Source organism: Aythya fuligula, chromosome 2 (genome assembly GCF_009819795.1).
Source record: "Aythya fuligula isolate bAytFul2 chromosome 2, bAytFul2.pri, whole genome shotgun sequence".
In the NCBI taxonomy this organism is placed as follows: Eukaryota; Metazoa; Chordata; class Aves; order Anseriformes; family Anatidae; genus Aythya; species Aythya fuligula.
Window position 1 is genome coordinate 41,740,974 of NC_045560.1, and position 18,082 is coordinate 41,759,055.

Below are 18,082 nucleotides of genomic sequence, written 5' to 3' on the forward strand. Positions count from 1 at the left end.
AAGGGCCCAAAAAATTAGAGTTGTTCTTTGCATTAGTCGATATGTATGTTTATATAGCAGCTGCTGGTAATGTTTCACAGACTTAAAGAATTAACCTACAGGTAAATTAAAATAAACTCAACTTACAAAAAATTAGAGTTTTGTGAAAATGGATAGACTTTTACCTTCAGTTTATGCTCTTTTCTGTTTATAATAACAGCTGTTATTTGTTGATCCATGAAAATGAGAATCGTACAGAGTAAGGCAGGAACCGCAGCTATCAGCAACGTCCACCAAGGATTGCCTCCAAGAGGATCTATGAACCATCCTCGGTCTTTTCTCGTGGGCTGATAAAATAAATAAGAATTAATTCACTAAAACTTCAGATTTTATTGCAACAAACATTAGCTGCAATGAACAGGTCAGTAGTCTTATTAAACATGAGCTTAGATTTTTCTTCCCGTAGCTTTGATAAAAATACCAACTAGCTGTTAAACATGAACAGCTTGAATGAAAACATGAGACTTAAATGAAAAAAAATTAAAAGAATCCATTGCATTCATTGACTTCTGCACATTTGCACAAAAGGATACATCCTTTTCAGTAATACTACAATGTAAAGCATAGTGGTTTATTTCAGGAGAGACATACGCTCAGAAAAGAAGAGAGATTAACAACTACAATTTAAATAAAAAAAGATAAAATCCTCTTTCAATTCAATTCCATTGTTCTATTGCCTATAAAACTGCAAGAATTAAAAAAGTTTATTTTAAAAGGTTTTGTTTCTTACTTCAAATTTCTCTGGAACATGAAGCTTAGGAGAAGGTACTCCTACAAGATAGTCAATCAAAACCATGATTACAATGGTCAGAAATACTGCAAAGTCACTGATGGTAGAACGCACCTATAAAGAAAAGGTCTGTTAACTCTTGCTGTTTCATCGTTACAATTGGCACATATAGAAAGAGAATTTTCTTCCCTATGAATACTGAAGTCTATTTATATTCTACTACACCACTGAATATTATGTTTATTTCCTTTTTTATATTTTAGCTGCCTGCCAGAATAGCATGAAGTTGGAAAAGCTCAGTATTCTCTACAACTGTTGATCTGATGATCTCATCTAAATTTAACTACCACAAAGAAACAAACTGCTCCAAATTAACTCATTTCTCATCTTTGTTCTCTGGCCTACTAAGAGGATGGGCCATCACAGCTAGTCTCTTGTAGCTTCATTCAGTAAAACCACTGAATTGTTCTCAAAGATGACTTTCTTAAGCATTAGGAACACGCTGTAGGTATAAGTTGAAGTTCAGAGAAAAATCTACCCCCTTTATTTTGGCTAGTAGAAACAAGTCCAAGGATAACCACTAAATTTTAATCATTATATTAACATCTGTTAGAAATAGTCATTCCCTCAGGAACCACTCAGAACTCTTCTGACATCATCAGCTTAGAGAAAGCAATCAGTTGTTCTGTATGACTAGATGAGAGGGAATTGTGTGAAAATAATCACTCCAGATGATACCTGACAATACCTACTAATATGGAAAGACAAACACGTAGGTGTTCTAATGTTTAGAGTAAAAGAAATTCAGTTCTGAAAATTCTACTCTTCTTTCTTGTAACAAAATTCTAAAATGTCTTAATTTTCTGAATTATTAACTAATTTTATTTTTAATCGCTTTTCTGTCTTAAAAAATGTGGTTAAAGCTGTTCTCTCAGCTTTGTTCTTTGTTCTCTCAGAACAAAGATCTGAAGCAAAATAAAAAAAAAAAAAAAACTCTGCTAAGTTACACTGATCTATTTAGTACAACATAACAGTCATATCTAGTTACCTTAGTTGGGAAATAGCGTTTGGTCTTGAATTGCTTAAGGAAAGAGGAGAGGAAAAACGTTGTAAAGAATAGTATGACAGACCAAAAGAGAACATCTGGAATATATGGTCCATGATGGCCACAAGCTGATCCACGAAACACACCATGAAATTCTAAACATTCCTGCAAAGACAGAAAATCCTTAAATTTCTAGTCAGGTACAGTATTCAACCTATTTGTTTTAACCCTACCAATAGAAAACACACACGAAAATGTCCACAATATCCAAAAGGAGGTTCCTTCTTTCCACCATCAACACCTCATCCTGAAATGCCAAAAGTTTGTGTACTGTCAGTTGCGGAAGAGCCACTGTAACAATTACTCATTTCAGAATTCCAAAGATGCCCCAACATTCATCTTTTATGTTCAACTCATTTCTATTCTATTTCTCGAAGCACCACAAGACTGAATGCGTAAATGAGTTTAGCTGAGGACTAAATCCAGGAAAGCAGACTACTCAACATCAACTTTCAATTTAATGAACATAAACATGAGATCTCCCCAGTTTCTCCCACGTCTTTAGTCTCGAGTTTGTTTTGTCCTCGTATGGTTAAAAAAAAAAAAAAAAAGAAAAAAAAAAGCATTCTTTCAAAATGAGATTAACCAAATTGGTAGAAATAAAGTAAAAGTAAATAAAATAAAATAAAAAACAGAAATGAGTGAAATAAATAAAAAAAAAAATAACATCCTTAGATAACCCCTACCCAAAAGGCTCAGTGAAATGCCAACTGAATAATTAAAAGCAGACACAAAGTACCAGGAATGAACAAGCCAATTAAGCAAATAGCTGGAAGGAGCAGTCTAGTCCTTACACAGGCTTTTTTTTTTTTTTTTGAAGTAACCTATTAAAAAAGTTCTCCCCATTAACTACCAATTTTGATTGTAAGCACCACAAAATCTTGGATCAGTCCTACCCATAGGAAGAAAAAAATGTTCAAGAAAAAAAGGATATAAAATAAACAAATAAATCTAAAGTATTTATAACAAATTACCTTCTGGGTAGAAGGCAAAAATTGCCTTCCTAGGTAATTATGGCAGACTAGGAGCCATTGCTAGTATGTAGAAAATACTACAGCTAAAACTCTAGTACAACACTGAGGCTTTTAATAGTGTTTTTGCTGTACAGAACACATCCTAATTTCACTGTGAGCCTCTAGGCTCAGACACAAGAAGTGCCCAGACACAGGTATCTTAATTTTATATATTCTGAGAAGGCTTAAGGAGACATACAATGCTAGCAAATACAGTGCAAAATCTACAGCAGATCTAAATCATACAAGATGTGGGCGTAGTCCAGGTGCTAGGGTGCAAGGGTAAACAGATGTGGCTGAAAATATCAAGAAAGTAATGCTTTAAGGCTTAGTCTTTCTAACAGCCCTCCCATCTTTTTTTAACCTTCAGTTTTCCAAACAATCAATTTTTAGGTACTTGCTCACTTCACCTCTGTTGTGAGTTTTATACCAATATCTAACATTAACTTAAGAAATGGGTCTGCTGGCATATTTTAACTTCAAGTTCCGCCTTCACGTCTTATAAAAATATTTATCCATCCTTTGCAGAAAACTGAAAGAAAGTATATCCCTTGTTTATTCATCTCATCACATTCACCTGCACTTCAGAAAGAAGACTGCTCTGTCTACCAGTATAGAAGTGGCTACCTCAAGGCAGCCATTTAAGACACTACAATTTAATGTCATTTAATGTCACTTATCTAAAACAGTACAATGACTGCTTAAAAACATTATTGGAGGAATAAAAGTATTCAAAATACATTTTTTTTAAGAAATCACTCCTTGCTCAAAGTGAGAAAGAAACCAGATGAAATATATTAACAAGACCAGTATTGTGTGGTTGTTTGTTGTTGTTGTTTTTTATACATACAAATATATAACTTTTAGATACTCACAGATACTGTAAGGTTACTCCATACAATAGTTTCCACAGACTTATTCATTTTCCCCCAGATCCGCAAGGTTTCGTTGCTAGGGTTCTGAGGCTCAGAGCACACACATCTGAAGGGAAGAAAGAAAGAAAGAGTGAAAAAAAGATAAGCTTTTAAGCACAAAAATTACAAACACACTGATCTTAAATAATTTCAAAAAATCCTGAGGAGCTTAAGCCAGAGTTTATCCCAACCTTCTACAAAACAAGCAAAGCACAAGGCTGACATGAAATGAATTACGTTTTTTCCCATGGAGGAGGTAAAGGAGATAAAACATGTTGCAAAGAAGTAAATGCACAGGAGTTTCTACAGATTGGACAAAATCCAACCTGTGTATTTTAAAGATTTAGAAGCAGAAAATACATTGACTTAAATATGTGACTGATCTGCCAGTTTTTAAATATATTACCTGAAAATAAAATTAAATAGATGATATATGCAGATATCTATATATTGTGAATCAAAGAAGAAAAAAATCCAAACGACACCACCTTACAACATCACTAAACAAAAATATACTGTGTTATTCATAAAAATTTCCACATAAGGTTTTCTAGACACAAATAGGTTTCTGTGACTGTGTACAAATTGAGGTCTTCAGATTTCTATACAGCATACCATCCTACAGTGAGGCAAAATTCAGTTCCTACCACTGTACACCAACGTAAGAGAGAACAGAGACTGGAACCACTACATTTGACTGTTGTCAAAGACTTGGTTTCAACATCCCCTTTTCAGAACAGGCACGTCACTAGCCTCTAGAAGTTTCTGAACCATTTCTTTTCAAAACTGTTGGTACCCAGTCATTTATCTTCTATTTTGCATGCCTTCTGATCTACACATGACCAAAAGTGGTCACCCTAAATTTAGACACAATTTGAGTATGTAGTGGGCTAAATGAAGATGTAAAAACATAAATGTCTCATATTTAAAGCATTGGCATGTATCTGTTTTTTATTAACTTTATGTACAAGTAAAAGTGCTCCTGCCTACTGCAACGGTTCACAAATTTGTTGGCCTACCGAATTTTGTTGGACAGGTTGACAGCAGTACATATCAGTAAAAGAACACCTTGAATATTGATTTAATGAGCTGTTTTCAAATAAAGTTACTGAAGTACACCAAACTAAGTTTAATATGGAAGTATTTATGTAGAAGAAGAGAATCAGATAATTAGCTAGAAGTCTCAGGTGAAACTTTTTTTTTCTTTTTTTTTTTTCTTTTTTTTTTTTTGTGAAATTCATCGCAGTACTGAAAAAACAAACAAACAAAGAAGAACTCTGGAAGGTAAAACCTGCATCCTAATAGCATGAAGGACTAGAAGGAAAATACACAACATGTGTATGGACAAAACCAATGTAATTTGCAAAGCACGGTATTGAGGAAACTTAGGATGTAAATATACTACTGTCTGTTGGTAACTGAATTCTTAAGTAACAGCAAAAGAAAACAGGAGAAGATTGGAAAGAAGTAACTCATATAAAGTAGTCACAAACAGAGTAACTTGAGAAAGAAATTGCAACAGTATGATGAAAGGAAAATTAAGCAGCTTTAATCGTTAAAGGCAGTTAACATGAAGAAGAATGCTGAAGGAAGACCAACAAATTTCTCAACAAATACAATAAAAGAATGCCGCCAAGTAAATAAGTGGAAATCTGGAAAAAAGAAAAACACAAAATACATAAGAGTATTCCAGACTGTCTTCTGGTTCACTTAGAAGATTACGCTCTGAGAGAACAGGGGAAAAAAAAAAAAAAAAAAAAAAGCACTTTTAAAAGGACGGATTTCCTACAGCTTTCCAATATAAAATCAAACCCCCAAAAAACTGAAGCTTGTGAAATATCCAAAATGACAAGTGTGACTGCACATAAAGCTGAACCAAGGAGACGTCACTCCTTCCTTTCTGCACCCCAATGGGCAAGTGCACATCGCGCAGCACACAGTCATGGGCCAAGGGTCAGAAGATGACCTACAGGCCAACAGTTACTGGCTGTCCTATTTAATGTGCTCCCCAAGGACCTAGTGAGCTGCATTGCCCACTGGCCTGCTCATGACAAAATGGCCTGGATAGATGGACAGCTGTTAAGACAAGAAAGGGAGTGAGAATACCATGTATGAATGGAATGCAAGCAGCAGTCTGAGAGGGTGCATGCCCAGAAGTAGAGAGGGTGCATGCCCAGAAGTAATCATTTCGCAGAGGAGGATGCAGACCATCAGGTGGCTTAAACAGAGAAACTGAAAAATGACTTTTGGAAATAAATCAAACAAACAAATAAAATATCCTGGAAATAAATGCTAATGAAGCATGAATATTTGTAAAGTGACAAGATCCTAGAGTGGAAACACAATAGCTGAAATCTCGTTTGACACCACCAGAAGTCTCCCTTGTGTGGATTACTATGACCACTACTTTGGACAGGTAGAGCCACCCCGCTAGTGGGTTTGCCAGCCAGTTTGCCCTCAAGCTAGGGACTGATAGTGCAGGGTACAATGACTCCCATCCAACTCAGTCAGCTCTGACCAGAATGTGACTTAGCAGACTGTAGAGAGCCACACAGGTACAAATTAAAACTGGGGCACCCACACGTCCAACAAGAGGGAAGCACCAGCAGCGGAACCTGTGTTCCTCGAAGTGCGTGTGACCGTAACCCAAATGTCTGGGGTTGGAGGGTAAATATTGGTGTGGGCATGATTAAAGTCTTTTGGGGATTAGTAATAGAAGATGACTTAGAAACGTGTCAGTTCTTACTAGTATTTCTGAAGTGTCCAGCATTGCAGTTTATCCACTGTCTTGCTCATGCTGAATGTATGGATCACAGATTGTCAGTTACTTGTGTGTTGGTGATGAATCAAGTTAAAGCTTTGATTCTAATTTGGTTTGAACTAACAACTGAGCAGATTTTCCCACTAACAGCAGGATTTCCTCGTCCTAGCCGGTATGAGCTGTTAAGTCGATTTATCACATTTCATGAAACAGTACCCTAAGCTTGAAAACCACACACCGAGGAGCAAAAGACAAAGCAGCAGATCATAGAAAATAATATATATACACACATACTCAAAAATAAATAAAACATCAAGACACGTGGTATGACAACTACTCAGTGCTGATTTCACAGTGTAAGTGAACTACTTCCATTCAGAAACAGTACATATTCACACTAAAAAGTAGATAAGGTGCACAATTCCCATAAATCAAATGTTAAAAGATAGACCTAAATAGCTTATTATATTCCTTAAATGAAATGAAGTTAATTTAATATTAATAGTTTTACTGTTTATTATTATGATAAAAAGAGATAGTAGCTTTACTAAGGCAGGAAATAAAAAAGCAGCTTCATTTTTTTCCTATTATTTTCTTCTCTCATATAAAAAAAAATCTAAATAGTCAAGTACCCCATAATTGTAGTAGAAAGAAACAGTACTTAAGGATGTTAACTCTGCTCCTATCACAGACAAGCTGAAGAAGCTCTCCATGCCTCATCTGCCTGGAAATAATCCTCACCCAGGTGGGGACAACCATCATGATTTCTTGAAGTGGCAAGGCACAACTCCCATCCAGCTAATAGAACATACTGACTTTTAATCAGGCTGCAGATAAAACAGGCATTGTGACAGCCCCTTATCCCATCCAACCACCCATTGCTAACACAGAAAATTCAGTTCCATGGCATCCTGAATAGAATTTTTCTGAAGTTTCTCATGCTCCTACCACCCCCAGCATTCCTCCTACCCTACCACCAAGAGGCACCAACCACAGCTGGAAAATGGTATGCCAATATAATATTTTCTCTATGTATTTTACTAACAAATAGAAACTCAGTACTTACGAATATAAAGTCAGTTTATCCAAATTATTGTGCATATTGAAGGCATATATTTCTCCCAAATGAAAAAGCTTTTCCAATGCCTCATAAATAAATATGATGCATATAAGCGCTGCAAAAGCTTCCTCTGTAAATCGAGTGATGTAACAGACAAGGCTGCTGGCATCTGTTGCTACAAGCACTATGCATAAAAATGCAGTCCACAGACCAATGCTAGTTCGTAGGGAGAGGTAGGACAGCTCATAATCCCTGTGTAAAAAAAAAAAAAAAAAAGTCTTAGTTGAGCCTAAAATAACTTATACCATACTATATTTGAAAATGTATACTGAGGCCAAATTCTAGGTATTCACAGTGTTTCTCATCCTTGAAGTCAGTTTTGAATAAAGCACAAACTTTTCTGTTTCATCTTCCACCAGAGCTGAACAATGCTGCAAGGTGTTTCTAGGATTGAGGGCACAACTACCTGCCTCAAGGAAGCATGATGGGAATGCTCTCTCCAGAAGTACCTGGATGGTTTTTCCTTGGAGAGCATCCCTGTTTACCTTTGCAGAATCAAAGCCAACATCTCCGCACACTTAGAATATACTATTTAAGTCCCATCCACTTCATCACTGATTTTCTCATTAAGGCACGAGCACCTCAAAGCTTTGCTAAATCACATGCACACCTCCATCTCCTGCTGCTGTCTTTACATCTTTGTGATCATCCATTCTGAACACATCCGCTTTCAGTTACAGCTATTCTAACAAGCTGGTAAGTGAGAAAGTGCATCAAGCTAATAAAAATATCACTACTTACCTGCAAAATTTAAATAATATTTTTTCAAATACTAGAACTGGTCCGGTGCTCCCCAAAATAGTAAGAGGTTGCCCAGCAAAGAGAGAATAGGCAATCCCAGTTAATGAGGCTCCAAAGAGAGATTCTATTGCACTCTGTTCGGGGGGAAAAGAATCTGCTTTTACTATGCTGCCTTTCAGGTTAGCATTTAGTGCCACATCTGCATAAACACAATTTTAAGATGCATTAATGTACAAACAAGACAAGATGTAAAAACACTACAATTAATATTAGTGTTTGAGACACAAGAGTAATTTAACATTGTTTTGCAGTAACAATACCATGGACAAAAGATTTGGAAAGCTTCACTCCTGAGAAACATAAAGCCATCCAAAACCATGAGAACAAGTTACTAGTCCTGCTAGCTATGGAGGAAAAATATGCCAACAATTACTACAAAGAGAAAATAAAATTATGTAGTGTATGGAAAGAATTATCTGTCTCTGTAAAAAAAAAAAAAAAAAAAATTGCAACATACCTGTACCAAAACATGACACAGTGTGCTGCATCAAACCTGCATCAGTCAACCAAGCATCACAAAAAAATAACAACTGACAGGAGGTGGTGCAGGGGATATTACTGAACAATATTGGTTTATGTATATGTGACACCATAAATAGATGAACTGTAAACCAATGTCCCACCTGGTAATGCATTTCTTTTTGAGAACTGAAATAAGTATTTTTCTTCAATGAATTGCATGTTTTAAGATAATATTTTCTGCTAAGAAGAAACGTTACAATGCATCTCAAGAGACGTGCAGGGCTTTCTAGATCCTAAAATAGTATTCAAGTTACTTAAAAATAGTTAACTACACCACTTATAACTATGAAAAGTCAAGAATTAGCAGATTAAAGGGTTTGTCAGGAAATTTGCAGGTGTTTGCTATTTTGCAATTACGTAAGATTAAGAAAAGAAAAAGTATGCAAACTTAAGCCCCAATTCAAGAAAGCATCTAAAATAGGTCAAAAGGGTTTGCTGAACTGGAGCTATTAAACATAAAAAACACAAGTCCTTGGTTAATTATGTTAGAAAAAATATATAAACCCCGTCTCTTGTTTAGCTATTACCTTTTAACTACTGGTTTAGTGAATGCATTAACCTTGGGGCTGTCAGTCAAGGTGGCAGGGACAGGAATACTGTGGAGGTGATGACCTCTGGGAATGTGAGGAAAAGTTTCAAACACAAACTGTGTACCTTACAATGTCAGCTACTGTGCTTGAACATGTGTGTTCAGTAACTAAATTTTATATTCAATGATGCACACCAAGTATCTGAAGGCAGGAACAAACCCACAAACAATTCCAGATAGCTAAAAGAAAGAAGGTATTTAAGAATCAAGCTTTAAGAGGAGCAGATTTTCATAGTTATAAAAGGTACATTCATAAATTACACCAACATTTTGATAACCACAAGGAAACCCATTCTTACATTATAAGTGGCAAGAACAGTGCACAGAAAAGATAACTTATTTCTGTATTTGTTATCAGCTTGAAGAGCTACATCAATAAACAAATATCCAAGTCAACATCATTACGTGGAAGAGAGATAAGTTCACTAAACAGTAACACAGTACAAGCTTAAAAACTTGATTTAAGAAGTATTGTGAAGAACTTTATAGCATAAGCTTTACCAGATTCTTAAACTTTGTAAAGGACATTCCTAAATTTATCTTTTCCCCTTCCCCAAAAGGAGAGAAGCCTTGGTTCTTTGTAAAAGATTTAAAACCAGAAAATACACTTCAAACTAGTTTACTCACAAGCAATTTGACACAGTTATTAACATTGCTGACGGAAGTATTATTTCCCTGTCCAAAAACTGAAGTGCAACCAAACATTTGTTTTAATAAAGTTTTTGTGTTGTATACTGCCAAATATTTATGGTTAATATTCAAGTCATTTTCAGTGAAGAGTATTTTCTGCTCATAAACCCTTTTTTTAATTAATTTATTTTTTTTTGGCAATTGATAACAACATACCATTAGCAAAAGCAAACACGTATATCCTGTCCATTACATAAATACAGAATTGACTGCTACCCATAACACTGTAGGCATTATCATCCTCATAGGCCTACTACTCAAGGCCAGTATATATTCTTGGCTGTCCACCTTGAGCCTCTGATTTTGCCTAAAGTAGGCCTAGTGGGATGGTGCACCTTTACTGCTTTTCATTATTTTCAAGTAGCCAAAAAGAAGGCAATGCCTTTTCTCAATTCATGAAGCTATTCATCCAATATGGCAGGATAAACATTTAAAATTTATTTTATTTAAATTTTACCTCCACTGTGCATCTTCTCCTGTTCACATGGATTCCCCACATTTTCCACAGCAATTACCTTTTGGGGAAGATCTGCTTTGGGGCAGGCTAATCAAGTGCTGTGGGTAAACTCTTCAAATACAAGTGTAAAGAAACGAGACAAATGCACACAGTGACTTGCCTCTGAAGGTCTAAAAGCCTGGCCACTACCATTTTTTGTACTCACTATTCTGCCTTGTGTAGCTTCTCCCAGGAGCCCTCCAAAAGTGATTACAGGAGACATACAGGCACAGTATAGGAAAAGAATCGAGGCCAGGCACTGCAGGCTTAATGCATCCTTGAAGTCACTCAAGAAAAAAGGTGCTTTCCTTTTGATGTCAAGTATCAAACCACCAAAAAGCCTAAATAGGTGAGATGAAACTCGTCAAACTGTACACTAAAGGATTCTAGCTAGTTCAAAACTATGGGCTACACAAGACTGCCAGTGCCTATTGCCAGCACAAAATTAGCTATTTTATAATCCAGATTAAAGCATAACACAGTTTAAAATATAAGTGAGAATCTTATCTATTCCAATTCGTTATTTTTCCAAAGTATCATCAATCAGGCCACCCACATTTTTAAAAGCTGGCTAGGAATTTTCGCATATAACGGGCTAGATACTGAAAAAATATCTTTACAAATATCTATAGCTTAATTATGTTTAAAGTTAAATCTGTCTTATGAGATTCAGAACAAGGAACAAAAGACATATGCTAAACTTCAACCAAAATCATTGCATTGATACATTTCAATATCACTACTCCAGTAAGCAGTTATAGCTTTGTTTTTGATCTGAATTCTCTACATTGATGAACGAACCTATATTTACTTAACAGCATAACATTTGGAGTATGGAGATATTTTCTAAACGGAAATACAAAAACAAATGTATATAGATCGGTTCAAGTGGGTAAGTTATCAAGAAATTAAAAAGCTTTTTGCAGCTTCTCAAAATTTTCAAAACTAAAATACTAAGTAAAATTTGTAACCAGGAAAAAATTGGTTTATTGTGAATGATACATAAAAGCCTTAACAAAATTTTTCATTCCTGTGGGGGGGAAAAAAAAGAAAAAAAAAAAAAAAAAGTTTTAGCTATTTAAAGATAATTCTGTGGGTAGAAATGAACTTTTGTTCCCTATACCATCTGCAAAAAGGCAAGATAAGAGTATGATGAAGCTAAAATTGTAAAAATTAAAACAACGCTTATAATTCCTTCTTGCAAAGGTATGAGAAAAATGCAAATCACTTAGAAGTTTATCATTTTGGGGATAACTTTATACATCTTCTGCAGAATTTCTCAGTTGATATAATTTCCAATATGCAATATTAACATGTAGTCCTATTCAGTTGCATTTCCACTGTTAGAGAGGTGTGGTTTTCTTTGGCAATTATTTCGGAACAGAACAGTAATGCAACTCAACCGAAAAGTTCCTTTGATTTTTATTTCAGATCTAAAAGAAACATAACCAAAACAGTATTCTTTGCCACTTTATATTCCTTGTTATTCCACTTCATACATGTTTAATAAAACAGATTTGCATTAATGGAAATTTTTAGTACCTAGCCCAATACTGAAAATTGTATATTCCTGGTATAATTATGGTAATTGCATGCTCTTGATAATTAAAAATTAAAACTCAACACTTAAAAGTCAGTTAGTTAAATCAGGCAGCATCTTATAAGAAATCCTTCACAAACGTGTTGAGAAACACTGCCACAGGCTTGAAAATGCTTTAAGCAGACTGCCATTTATAGGCAAGAACCCAACACTTGAAAAGGAAAACAGATGCATTCTGACACATACAATGGTGTTGTTTGTTTGTTTTTATGTTTAAATGCCATCATTAAAAGCTATGGAGATTTATCACATTTATTTCTTTGTGGTAGCTAGTATTTAGGGAAGTGAACACACCTTCCAGTTCTCTCAAGTTCGGGTCCAGCATGATGGCCTTCTTCTTTAAGAGTCTCTCCTGTAGGAGTAGATCCATTTGGAAACTTAGGTATCTTTCTTTTCTCCTAAAGAAGGAAAAAAAAAAAAGCCACACAAGACAAAAACATACTTCAAATTATACTTTTTAGTGCAACAGCAAAGAGTGTACAGAGACTTGCCTTCCAGGCCTTTTTAGAATCCCAGCTTATCAGCAGCTCTCCATGTGCCAAATTCCTCTTTTATTGAATACAGATGACCAAAACTGTGCAACACTCCCAAAAAGATCTTATTAGTGCCTTGCGCAACAGTACTAATCTTCCCTTTCTAAAAGAATTATCTCCCCTGAGACATGATGAAACAAAGTCTGCCTTTTCAAGACATAGTATAGGCTCAGCCACGTGGCTTAGACATCTTAAGATTTTTTTTCTCAGTCATTTCCAGAGCAGAAGCCTCCAGCTTGTAACAGAAACTGACCTCACTCTGTAACAAAGTACAGTATTAAGTCCAAGTACAAATGTTATTGTAACTTGAAAAGTTATTCCTCTCTTCATCAAGCTCTACATCTCATCACAAATTTCTCAGACAAGCTTGCATTCCAGAAAAAAAAAAAAAAAAAAAAAAGAAAAAGGAAAAAACACTTAGCCTTGCTTATTCTGGCAACAAATTAATTGCTAGCCTCACACTACTCATGAGATAAGCTATACTGTTGTCCCCCATTCCATTCCAACCACTTCCCTAAATAATCACATAATTCAACACCAGCTCAGCCTTGTGAACGAAGAACACCGGTCTTTCTCCCCATTTTAGATCCCTGCGGCAGTAATTTCCCTCAGTAATAAAGAGGCAGAAAGGGAAGAAGTCAGAGGCCACTAAGGTCTCACCCTGACTCTCAGTTCTAAGCCTTGTAGCACAACCAGACACTTTTATCTATTTCATAAATATTCTGTAACATTAAACATTAAAACTTATTTTCAATCAATGCCGCATGCAAACAAAGGTGTGTTTTTTGGTAAGAATTACAATATTCTTGCTGTTCATTGTTAGATTAAATTTGCTAATATGAACCCAAGTACAATTTTGGATCAACTCTCCATCTCAGACAGCTTCATTTCGGTATTACAAAAAGAATTACAATAAATACATGTGGTGGTTTTATGACAGTCAACTAAACTCCACTACACTGCGCAAAGAAGAGGAGAAAACGTAATGAAAAAAAAGCTCATGGGTTGAGATAAGGATAATTAAAGAGGAAAGAGAAAAAAATAAGCAAAGACCACATAGAATCATAGAGAGAAAATAAGTTACTCTCAACTTCCCATCAGCAAGCAATGTTCAGCCACATTTTGGGAAGCAGGGTGTCAGTACACATAGAAGTTCTTTGGGAGGACAAATGCTTTCATAACACGAGTCCTTCCTTCTTCTTCCCCAGCTTTTATTGCTGAGTGTGACATATGGTATGGAATATCCCTTTGGTCAGTTTAGGTCAGCTGCCCTGGTGATGTCCCCTCCTCACCTCTTGCTCAACTCCATCCCACTGGCCTTGGGGGTGGAGAGTCTTGATGCTGTGCCAGCACTGCTCAGCAATAAACAAAACTGGTGATATATAGGTGCTGTTCTAGCTACAAGTGCAGAGCACACAGAACTGTATGCGCTGCTGTGGGGAAGGTTAACTCCATGCTGGTCAGACCCAGTACTATAAAATTTACTTTTAAAAAAAAATAGAAAAAATAAAAGTGTCAGATCAGTTTTCAGATGCGTAGATGAATGATCTACTTTTTCTTCCAAATGGTTTTGTGCATCTTCTTGATGCTTAACTGAAGTCAACACTCAATGCACAATTAACTTGCACTTGGAAATGCATAGGAGCTCTTTATTGGAGTTTTGGTGGTGTTTTTGCTTTGTTGTTTACCTGGGAAGGAACACTTTTTGGTGGCTCAATTCGTATAGATGGATCCCATTCTCCTGGAGGTAGGACTGTCACTTGGTCTAAAAATTCATCAATTCCTGATAATAAATCATTTCGGTCTTTTGCTTTATAGGCAACATCATGGAAAACCTACAAGGAGAAAGCACGCAGCATTTTATTTTTAAAGTTTTTATTTTTTTTAACTGAGAAACTGATTAAAAGGAACACCTGATTTTATTTTATTTTTTTTAAAAGGCATGGGAAATTTTTAAAAGATTCTCCATAGTTAGGCTTCTTCATTACTTGCATATTTTTGCATTAAGAATTACCTGTATGCACACCCCTAAAAAACATAGAATAAGGATACTTTATCTTCAAACTCACAATGAATTTATTTCTAAAAATTGATTAAGACGGTAACCTTCAATATTAAGTAAATCAAATTAATGTACTATTGCTTGAGCAATTCCTTCCTATGGTCACTATGTTGCTGTACTGTGCTAAATGAGGATGAAAAAGCACCTTTGAACAAGCTTTAAACCAAAACACGAGTTTGTTTTTTTTTATATTTAATTAAGAATAAAAATTTCATTTGTAGATCCTCTAGCTCAATCCATCTGAAAAGGCACCAGAAAGGAAAACCCCTTTCTCAAGAAAAACCTAGCCCTATTACAAGCCACAACACCAAACTCTGAATTCTCTGAATTGGCAATTTCAAACAGGTAGCATTTAAACAAAATCTCTGAATTTTGAAAATGCTTTTTAAACAGGGAAAGGAAATGATAGCTTTGCTATTAAAATGACTGGAGAAGATGATTCTAAATTGTTTCTGCACATTCTAAAGCATAAAACGTTTATCTCCAAAGACCTAACCATTAAGTCTTCCAATTATAAATTAGATCTTTTACGACTATTTAGGTTTTCAGGTCTTTTAAGACCACTAATTTTTTATTATTTTTTTAAATTTTCTTCAGTGATCTACAGTATTCCAAAAATCGGTCCACCTAAAAAATTTGAAGCTCTAACTAAAATTTTGAACACTCAGTTCTTATGCTGTACAAATACCATATTGTAGATTAGTTGCCAACTGTAAAATGAACAGTCTGATTTAAATTTCCAAACACAGATTTCTTTTTCTAGAGTGAAGAATTATTAGTTACTTAGTAGAAATTCTAATATTTATGAGCAATTCAGCAGGTGGCGCTCTATGCAAAGGCAGAATTAAAACATCCGAAGTTTAATCAGTAAGATGACAACAGTTTTAATGAGTTCTGATTCCCCTGTGCTCTTTAAAACTGTCCACCAGGGCTCTAAGCCTATGACTACAAATTCCTAGTAAAATTCTAACTTTAATTATTCGATCTGGCTTTGATAAAAAACACCTGTGATGACTCGTTTGAACAGTTGCTGTCATTTGAACAGTTTGCTGTCATTTTTGACAGCTATGCTGATCCATATTAGATGCAGTTCTATTTAATAATTTTATTTCCTAATTTAACATAAAAATAAAATAAAATAAAAGCAAAGCTCAAGTATCTCTTCTGAAATACATTTAGCATTTCTAAGTGAAAGGCAAGGTGAAAAATTAATTTACAATTTTGTAAGTCACTAACACAAGAAATAAGTTTCTACTGTTCTACATTTAGCAGGTTTGGTTCCTTTTCTTTAACCCGTCATTCCAGAATACATTTATTACAGTCAGTTAATACATTATTCTAGTCTTCTTTAACTACAGATGTGTAAAATACATCACTCACATCATCTGTCATCAGTGTTGCTATTGATCTTCCAATTTCATGGTACTGTGGAGCTTTGCCTGCTGGTCCCAGCAACAAAAACAAAAATCTGTGGAGAAAACAATAGGGATAAATAGGGCTGGCTCTTTTGAATATACTCGGAGGCTTCTTTTTTTCAAACCAATGTTTTAGAAAATTTGGTGGTGAAGTAAACATGTTTTCCTTCCCATTTCAGGTCTTATAGACTGCTGCAAAGCTCACCTCAAAGTCATTACTGGAACTGAAATCCAGAACCAAGATTACTCTGAAATCTTAATTAAGCCTAATTTTCCAACTTCCTAATGCTATAAATGGAGAAGAAATGCAGAGGCTAGAGCCCGATGAATATTTCTTCTGAATTATATACATCTTTCTGCCATTGTCACTGGCAAAGACCCTGTAGGGCCTAGGAGCATTATGACCTGCTCTAGTCTCTCTGATAATCACCTCTCCTGTAGGAGTCAAACACCCCTAAATTTCTGTCAACAGGTACATCATACAACTGATACACGGATATACTTCAAGCAACACATCGGGCATACTCATAGACGCATCCTGGTCCTGTGTCAGTGGAAGGGAAGGGATTCTAGATTTTGGACACCTAAGAAGGTAAAAGTGACATTTTAGGAAGGGAATCTAATCTGAGGGTGGGTCACAGTGTGTTTTACCAGATAGCCTCAATTTCCAATCACAATCATCATTAGCACTTTTTTTTTTTCTTTGAACTAGTACTTTGGTTTATATCCTTTAGAATTTATAAACAGTAAACTGCAGTAATTCTTTCTACAACCTTCTTACTACAGGCCATGTAAATGAATTTCCCAAGTACCACACATTTGAAAAAGTAGCACCTACTTTCAATTCACAAAATGAAAAGCTCAATTTTTATTTTATTTTTTTTTGACTACGCTAACCAAAACTAAGATTGTATCTTCAAAATAGAGTGTGCTATTTCAAAATCTATCAGCCTGCAGCATTCTGAAAACTTATGACAGGATAATTTTAGCTGAATTAATACAGTAACATTTGCAGAAATTTTGGAATTACGAGCACTACTGTCAACTACCCTCTGAAAATTCTAACAACCACTTAAGACAACACCACCAAGATTATTTTTGCCTTTCCGTATAGCATTTATGTTAAAAATTATGAAAAATAAACAAACATTTTACTCTTTTTTTTTTGTTTTTTTTAACAAAAATATCAAACCCATATATTTACAAATGTTTGTCGAATACCACAGAACTGTTGAATGAATCAATGTGCATACAAAATAAGTTCTCTCCACTAGGACTGAGGCATGACCAAACAACCTGTAATCGTGTTAAGCACAAGTCTAGATTTCCTGAGCTTATGGAGTGCATATAAAAATAGTAGACTATTTGAGAACTTCAGTATTATTAATTTCTTAAATAATATTAATTTATAATGGAAGTAAAGCCAGAGTTTCCAGGCATTTGTTTACCGTGTAGGAACAGGAACCTCTGTGAGACCTGAGAGAAGCACGGCAGGGGAGAGCCTCACAAAAGCAATAATAGGTCTTTCTAAAAAATCTACTTCTCCCACTAACACGTTTGATGCTTCTGCTCCTGAAGGAATTTTCCTCATGAAGTTCATGTCAACCTATTCATACAAAAATTAAACAAGTGTTTATTTCTTTACATTTGTTAGCATGAGATTTATAACATAATTTTTAGTTTATCAGTATT

General features: G+C 35.2%; 1 protein-coding gene across 3 annotated transcripts in view; it reads right to left on the reverse strand.

Moving 5' to 3' along the window:
• SLC4A7 (solute carrier family 4 member 7) overlaps positions 1 to 18,082 on the reverse strand; it is an 86,854-nt gene that overhangs the window by 8,947 nt on the left and 59,825 nt on the right. For all 3 annotated transcript variants that reach the window (XM_032183452.1, XM_032183454.1, XM_032183453.1), the window contains 11 exons: positions 17,839 to 17,996; positions 16,356 to 16,443; positions 14,602 to 14,748; positions 12,675 to 12,778; positions 10,947 to 11,121; positions 8,424 to 8,557; positions 7,629 to 7,874; positions 3,763 to 3,868; positions 1,818 to 1,979; positions 770 to 883; positions 165 to 326 (listed from right to left, as the gene is read on the reverse strand). In XM_032183452.1, coding sequence (XP_032039343.1) covers positions 165 to 326; positions 770 to 883; positions 1,818 to 1,979; positions 3,763 to 3,868; positions 7,629 to 7,874; positions 8,424 to 8,557; positions 10,947 to 11,121; positions 12,675 to 12,778; positions 14,602 to 14,748; positions 16,356 to 16,443; positions 17,839 to 17,996 — 1,596 coding nt within the window. The remainder of the gene's footprint in view (positions 1 to 164; positions 327 to 769; positions 884 to 1,817; positions 1,980 to 3,762; positions 3,869 to 7,628; positions 7,875 to 8,423; positions 8,558 to 10,946; positions 11,122 to 12,674; positions 12,779 to 14,601; positions 14,749 to 16,355; positions 16,444 to 17,838; positions 17,997 to 18,082) is intronic.